Genomic DNA, 7,459 nt, shown 5'->3' with positions numbered 1-7,459 from the left:
AAGGGGGCTCGACTTCTCCTGCCCGGAATGTGAGAGCTTGGGCTCGGGAATGAGCCTTCTCGCTGCCAGGGAGGCCGGCATGCGCTGGCGTCCAGATGAGGGTTACGGGGCGCCTAGGCTGTCAGAAGCGTAGTAAGCGAGCAGCGGTGCGGGATATTTAATTACTGGCATAGATGAAAATGGCAGATTTGGAGCCGGAGATAATTTTGGGGGCAGATGTAGAGATGAGAGCAAGCGCGATGGCTGCCTTTTCTGCCTCAGTGGTGGATTTGATGATGACTGAGCTGGAGGTTAGAATCTTTGCTTGATTGTGGGCTACCGACGCGGAACGACACCGTGCTGGAGACGGAGTAGCGAGAGCCGGACGGTACATTCTTATAGTGTATATATAGTCAAGTTCCGCACGTGACAGCTCGTGAGAAAAGACGAGGAGTAAGCACGTGAGTAGTACGCCGCTAGGCTACTCGTACACACGCAGGTCGGCTGCTTAAACAGAACCCAAGATCCCGAGATCCCTAGCCGGGGAATACCTGCAGTTGATTAATGTGCACTGAAGGGGTCACTCAAGATGACTTGGGAGCCGCCCACCACAGGAGACGGTACCGCGGTGTTTCCTCGCAAGGGTTCAGCTGGCGAGGGCCCGCCCTTCAAATGGCGGTTTAGATACTGTCGCCGTCGCCCAGCTTTACCGGTGGTGGCGGAGTCAAATGCAGTACCATGGATTATGGGTCATGGATGCATCGGTCGTTGACCAGGGTCAAATGGAAGTACCGCGAGCCACCAGCTTCGAACCCCAGCGCTTCGTGGAGATGGAAGGGGTCGACCACCGCTGTTACGCACGCGGGAGAAGGCCCAACGACGTAATTAGCCCCAAGTGCTCACACAACGCAGCGTCCTCCTCGCCAAAGCTGCTGGTCGGTGAACCTTTTCTCGCGCGATCAAAGGAAGGCTTCCGCGGTTGGTGCCGCCACAACGGCCACGTGGCGGCGTCAACAGCGGGTCTTCCTTTGATCGTGCGAGAAAAGGTTCACCGACCAGCAGTTTGATAGGTTGATAGGTCCACGCTGACGTCTCTTTGAAGACGCGTCTGTTACCAACTCACGGGAGATCCCGCGCGCGAATTCCTCTCGGGTTTGAGGTCGGTGCCCGGTTATAATAATGGACGCCTCAACCGCGCCGTGAGGGAGGGGATGAAGGTGGGAGTAAAATGAGGAGGGAAAGAGGTGCCGTAGTGTAGGAGGAGGAGGAAAAGCTTTTATTGAAAACTATACTGCGCTCGTCTTCTTGACTGGAGCCCTCAGGGCTCCATGTGCCGCCGCGACCCTGCAGGCCTGCCAGAACAGCTGTCGCTGGTCTTGCGGGTTCGTGCCCGTCAGAGTGGTGTCAAGGGCTCCGGGATAATTTCGACCATGTGGGGATTTTTAACATGCACTGGCATCGCACAGCACACGGGCACCTTTTGCGTGAGCATCGGCAGTGAGCTGCAAGAAAAAGCTCCAAGACCGACCAGAGCCGGAGTACACGGGTTCGAACTCGGGTACTCCGACTCCGGTCGCTCTTGCAGTTCGTTCTGCTGCTCGCTGTCGAATGCTCACAGGAGGGAGAGAACTGGACAAAAAAAGAAATAAAACGGCAAGGTTAGGGGCCCATCTATATTCACTGTTCCTTTGCTCCGGTTCCTCTTCGCCCCCATCGGATTGTCATTGCTTGGTTCGATTCCAACATTCACCTTCTTCTTCAATAGCAAAAATTTCCATTTTCCAGTTCATTATAAAAACTAATTTCACATTTCGTCTGATTACCGCGAAGAATATTCATTTCAGCAGCCCAACAAACTCATCATTGTAGGTGCATCCCCAGAAAGACACGACACGACGTGGACACGAGCTTTAAATGCATTTCTCAGGACATTTAAAAATCTTAGCGGAAAAGAAGGAATTGTTAGTAAGATAAAATCTGCGAATTTGCTATACCTTGGCTTCTTTACCCCATGCCCATCGTGCTGCTGCTTGTTCCTTAGCCGGCACAGCTCAGCACAAATGAGAGGAGTGATGCCAACATAAACAGGGATCCCGGAGGAACTATCCTAGTAAAAATTAATAGTATTTTCGTCCGTTACCGAGCCGCGAGCGGGACGTTTGTGTTGCGGTGTCAGCTGACGCCACCAGGGTCGAATGAGTTAAGGCTGGGTACACCCACAATAGATGACGAATGTCGGCTTCCAGTCTCTGGGATTAAATTCATCCAGCTATTCTAAAGCACGCGTGATGGCGTTCTGTGAGAAGAAGAAGACGATGCTCGTTTATTCCTCTGGGAGAAGAAGAAGAATTCCTCTCTTGGCGGATGCGTCTTGTTTGCTAAGCCGTGCGACCTGTCGTGGACCTCTGCTCTGTACCTTTCATAAAGTGCGGCGTGCTGGCATGGATAAAGCAAGCTCTGTAAGAGATACGTTTGGCATATCTACACGCTTGTTTGTAAGATATAACAGAGTTGCAGCGGTCACATTCGCTTGGTGTTGCTGTATTGTCGACGACAAAAGACTTCAGGAAGCGCGAAAAGTGATTTGGGAGCATAGTTGTCATGTTCTTCAGCAGTCGCCTCATTTCACTATCACACATTAAAGCTCGCTATTTCTACTGTCATCCCTACAGCGTGGTCTTTCACCACCAATTAATAGCAACGTTACATTCTTCGGTTGCAGTTCTTGTGTCCTGGAGACCTGTCCCCGGTAGTACGTACCTTCTGAGTGACATCTAACCTTTCAAACTGAGAGGCTGAGCCAAAGCTACAAGTTAGCGCCTGATGATAAGTATTTTTTGGCGCAGGTCCCCAAAAATGGCATGGTTGCTCTGCCTCCTTTGTTAACTAAGACGTGCCATGTAGTACCTTTTTCTAAAGCTTTTTACTGCTCAGTCAGGTGAATGGGAGCAAAACCTACACAAAAAAACCTTTTCGCACCTTTTGATTGAATGGTTCGGACTTGGACTTTAGTGTGAGAAATAATTGTTTCTCACTTCGTGATAGTTAACATTTCATAAGTCTTTTAAAAGATTTTCCGCTTGACTCCTGACTTAGACACGGGTGATATCGCACCATGTATGACGATGATGTTACGCAGAGTATAGCATTATAGTCAACAATAAAGTACCCACTTCGCGTGAGCATTGTGCAACAAAATTTTCATGGCCCACACAAGGCGTTGTTGGAGCGCCTCAGTAGCAGCATATAAGTTCAAGACAACTGCTGAAATTCGCTGCAGAACAAGAAGCCGCCATTCGGAGCAGGTATAGATGTGTCAGTTAGACAACTTTTGATATTAACATCAGCATCATCTCTTCGAGCAGCAACACGTTACGCATGTAGTTCGCAATTTCTCTTGAGGTTTTTTTTTTTTATTCCTCTAGCTTACTGTTTTTCTTTCTGTGTTTCGCAGGAGGAAATTTCCCAGACCGACCTTGAAGTGGCACGGTGGCTTGAGGCCGTCGCTATCGCAGTCTGCGTCCTCGTGTTTGTCCTGGCGGTAGCGCTGGTCCTTCAGCACTACTACCCGGACATTGCGCCGCGGTTCGGACGCAGGCGTCCCGTGAACATCAGCAAAGGCAACGCGAGTGACACAACGAGAGCGCCGATGCCGAGGGCTCTGCTGAGGTCGTGTGACACGGTCGCGTGCAACCGCTACGCGCGCTTCTTCCTCAACCAGCTCAACAGGAGCGTGGACCCGTGCGACGACCTGCGCGCCTTCTCGTGTGCTTCGCGGCCGAAGTGGCGGCACTCGTTGAAAGACGAGCTGGTCGAGAACACGTCGCGCGCAGCGCTGGCCAACTTTGCCGTGACCAGACATGGCAAGCATTCGGCGGTGGCCAAGACGTCCACTTTCTACCGGACGTGCGTGGCGAGCAAGACACCGCTGGATTTGCAGTCCCTGCGTGCATTTCTCGCTGATGCTGCCGCAGATGCGCATTCGGCGGGGCCGGATAGTTCCAGACCCTTCCAGGTTGGTGCTCAGGGGAAGAGAACGTCCTTATATCGTAGTAGCTTTACCGTTATCCGATGAAAGCGGAAAAAAGCAGGACACGTATGTGCTGGTTAGTGACAGGTGGTGGTGGTGGTGGTGGTGAAAACATTTATTAAGAAGGGACAGGAGGTATGCTTGGATCAGCACGTAAGGGACTGATCCTTACAAGTACTAGGTGGAGGTCCCTAGTATGGGACCCCAGTGGCGGTGGCCTCCGCCCGGGCGTGCCCGACTAAGGCTTGTTGGGCCTGTAAGTCGTGGCAGCCGAGCAGGGTCGCCTCCCAGTCCTCCCGGGTTGGGTTGGGGATGGGGGGAATAGCGGGGTTGGAGGGGCAGGCCCACACCATGTGATAGGTGTCAGAAGACACTGCACTACAGTGTGGGCAGCTGCCGCCTCATCCAGGAGTGGCAGTATACAATTAATGAAAGCTTAGACAGATGTGGCATCAATATCAGCTGCTTTCCCTGACCGCTTGCGTCGAACAGAGTGCAATAAATGTAGCAGCCTTGATGAGGTACTCGGGACAGCCAAAAGTCCTTGGACCAATGTTTAGGGGAATCCCGAATCCCCCAAGGTGGAGTAGACTTTATACTAAGGGAGTAATTGCTCAATGACATTCACTTAAATGGAGTCATACGGCCACAAAAGAAAGCTATACAGCATCCACAGAAACTTCATAGTTGAAGGAAAATCCGTCCTGGTCCGCACCAGACGAATTTTTGTTCAAATGCGATATTTCTGTAGAAGTTCCATAGCTTTCCTTTGTGGCTGTATGGCTACGCTTGGATGGATGCAAATGAGTAGTTAGTCAGCAATTTTTTTTACTATCTGCTTTGACACTGTACTTGAGTCGTCACACCGGTCGCTGCAGCGGTAGCAGGGAATGAGCGCTTTCGACTCCAAACCAATAGATCATCCGGCCTAAGGTACCACTCCTCCAACGGTTTTCTGAGATACGCTTGCCTGGAATGATGAATTGAGTTTCCGGTGACATTCGTAATAGTTCTGCACGGCGAGAACAGGACAGATATGGAGAGAATTCAAGTACTTCATTTTTCGTATGCATCTCCTACTGCAGTGGCCATAAATGCGATATGTAGGAACACAAATTAATGAATAAATGAATAAATTAATTAAAAAATTAAAAATCATTTAATTCAAGACGCTTTAAAATGCGTTCCTACCCTCTATTTGCTGCCCCGATGACTGGGAACAAATACTTAGTTTTCATTACCATCCAACTACGTCACAGAATGACACGAAAAAAAACAAAACAAGAATATCAAACTACAGGACATATCTCGCACGCACTGCTTAAGAGCGCAGACTAAACATGGCGAGGTATGTTGTTCCAGAAAATGTGCGACATTAAGGTTGTCTTAATGCTAGATTTCAGGAAACGCAATTGGATTTAATTACCATTTTATGCTCTACGAAGGGGAAAACATCGTCGCCCAAAGCCACGTCACCGAACGTGAGCTCTTTATTCCTCCATTTTACCGTAAATTATGGGGACGTTTCTCAAGAACAAATACTCAACAAATCTCGTTTTTCTCATTCTTTTGTCATCCGAAGTTTTGTGTTCAACTCTAACCGATTCGATGATTGTGTCTCATTCCGGCGCTCAAGACATGCACTTCTAGCGTAGAGAGGGACCATCCCTGCTAGTTTCTGAGGAATCAAAGCGTTTATAAGCCCTAAAAGCACGAAATAGACTTGCGTGACGTCTTGGCTATTGTTATACAGAGATTTGAGGAGACTTGGGAAGTTGGGAGAAGTTTAAAAGATAATATTAAAAGACTCAGATTTTCCCTACCTGAGTCATCCATAAAATAGACACAAGAGGTGATCTCGATATTCACGTCAAGCACAGATCGTACATTTTGTCTACTACTCATTGTGGCTACTATAATTTCCGTGTCTTGCGTATTCTTTCCTCAGGTGATGTCGAAGATGGCGGCGCGTTACGGAAACGGCATCCTGTTCCGGCTTGGTACAGGATTTGTGCCAGAGAGCGACTCCCGAATAGAAAGATCAGCCCTTGTACTTGGCCTGAATCGCGACTTCAAGGGCTGGATGCAGAAGGCGAGCCGCAGCACTAAAAACGACTCTGATCTAAGGAACGTAAAGCGTGTTCTTAGCCTAAGCATGTCTCGAGACGATTTTGTTTGGCGCAACGTGTCGGCGGACGTCATGGAAGCGCTGCAGACTCTCAAGGACATCTGGAGGAGTCTCACTGTTGGCAGCAGCCAAGCGCCGGCTCTTACTACCGTCTCAGAAATGGGTGCAGGCCTACTGAATATCAAGCCAGCCATTCTGTTCACGCACCTGCAACAGAGAGGGGCAAGTTATTCCGAGGAGCACCCGGTAATGCTGGAACAAGGTGGCCTCCTGTTCTTCCTGGACAGCGTACTGGAGCGCGTGGACCAACGCCAGTTGGTGGAATATTTAATCTGGGAGACAGCTCGGCAGATGTCCACCTTCTTTCTGCACACGCACACTGCTCGCCTCGAGCACGCGTGCTACACTAGGGTCGTCAAACTCTTCGGTCCGGCAGCCGTGCTCATGCCCGTCATCTGGCACCAGGTGAGCGCCGAAGCCGTGGTCAGCGCCGAAGATACATTCGCCAGCGTGCTCAAGGCTTCCGAAGACGCCGTCCGCGCTGTCGAAGCGCGCACTGTCGACGAATCGAGGCGCCTAACGGAGCTAGGAAATCGGCTCAGGCAAGTTCGACTCGTAATTTCGTACCCGGAGGACGTGCGCGACCTGCAAACGTTGAACGAGAAGCTCGCGCACGTACCGGCCATGGGCGACGTCTTCTTCGACAACTTCCTCATTGCACTAGAGTCTTCGTGGAACCATAAGAAGGAACGCCCGTCCTTGCCCGCACCACTGCGACCGAGACCCCGCTACGACGCGTTGCGCACCGAGCTGGTGCTTCCCATCGACTTCCTGGTGCCTCCATGGTTCTCGCCGGACTCGCCCCTCTACACACGATTAGCCACAGTTGGCTTGTCTCTGTCCCTGACTCTGTGGCAGGCGGTGTCTTCGCAGAGCATGTATGACATGGGCGAGTCGTCTTGGCGCTTCCTCGCCCAGTGGCATGGAGCCAAGCTGACGTGCCCTCTTGGCAGACGGATGAATAGCACGGAAGACTCCTTTCGCAGGGTCGCCGTCGTAGTAGTTGCAAAGGCCTTGAGGCAGATCGCGAAGGCAGGAAACAGCAGCAGTGATGGCAGTGCCGGTTTTACTGACGGTCTTACGGAAGCTGTCATAGAAGACCTGGAACTTCTCCTCGTTGCTTGTTGCCTGTCGACGTGCGGCCCTCATAACCACGGCATCTGCGCAGCTGTCATGGAGGCACCGCAGTTTGAGTCCGTCTTTCGCTGTACACAGAAGGCAGGCGTTGATCGTGAAAAGTGTTCCTCGCGCTGACGCCAGTT

At 51.1% G+C, this 7,459-nt stretch overlaps 1 protein-coding gene across 1 annotated transcript; it reads left to right on the top strand.

Moving 5' to 3' along the window:
- Nucleotides 1-239: 239 nt before the first annotated feature.
- Nucleotides 240-7,459, top strand: LOC149343309 (uncharacterized). The gene is made up of 3 exons (XM_089546933.1): nt 240-290; nt 3,434-3,994; nt 5,958-7,459. Exons 1-3 carry the CDS (start codon nt 240-242, stop codon nt 7,449-7,451), a joined length of 2,106 nt encoding a protein of 701 aa, XP_089403059.1. The 3' UTR covers nt 7,452-7,459.

This window comes from Amblyomma mixtum, chromosome 5 (assembly GCF_055824585.1).
Source record: "Amblyomma mixtum isolate Tamu chromosome 5, ASM5582458v1, whole genome shotgun sequence".
In the NCBI taxonomy this organism is placed as follows: Eukaryota; Metazoa; Arthropoda; class Arachnida; order Ixodida; family Ixodidae; genus Amblyomma; species Amblyomma mixtum.
Note: the sequence above shows the minus strand (reverse complement) of the source record. Positions and strands in the feature narration are given on the sequence as shown.

Coding starts and splice junctions, on each gene's coding strand:
- LOC149343309 (XM_089546933.1), top strand. CDS start 240: ATGGCTGCCTTTTCTGCCTCAGTGGTGGATTTGATGATGACTGAGCTG. Junction 291..3,433: donor TGATGATGACTGAGCTGGAG/GTTAGAATCTTT, acceptor TGTGTTTCGCAG/GAGGAAATTTCCCAGACCGA. Junction 3,995..5,957: donor ATAGTTCCAGACCCTTCCAG/GTTGGTGCTCAG, acceptor TTCTTTCCTCAG/GTGATGTCGAAGATGGCGGC.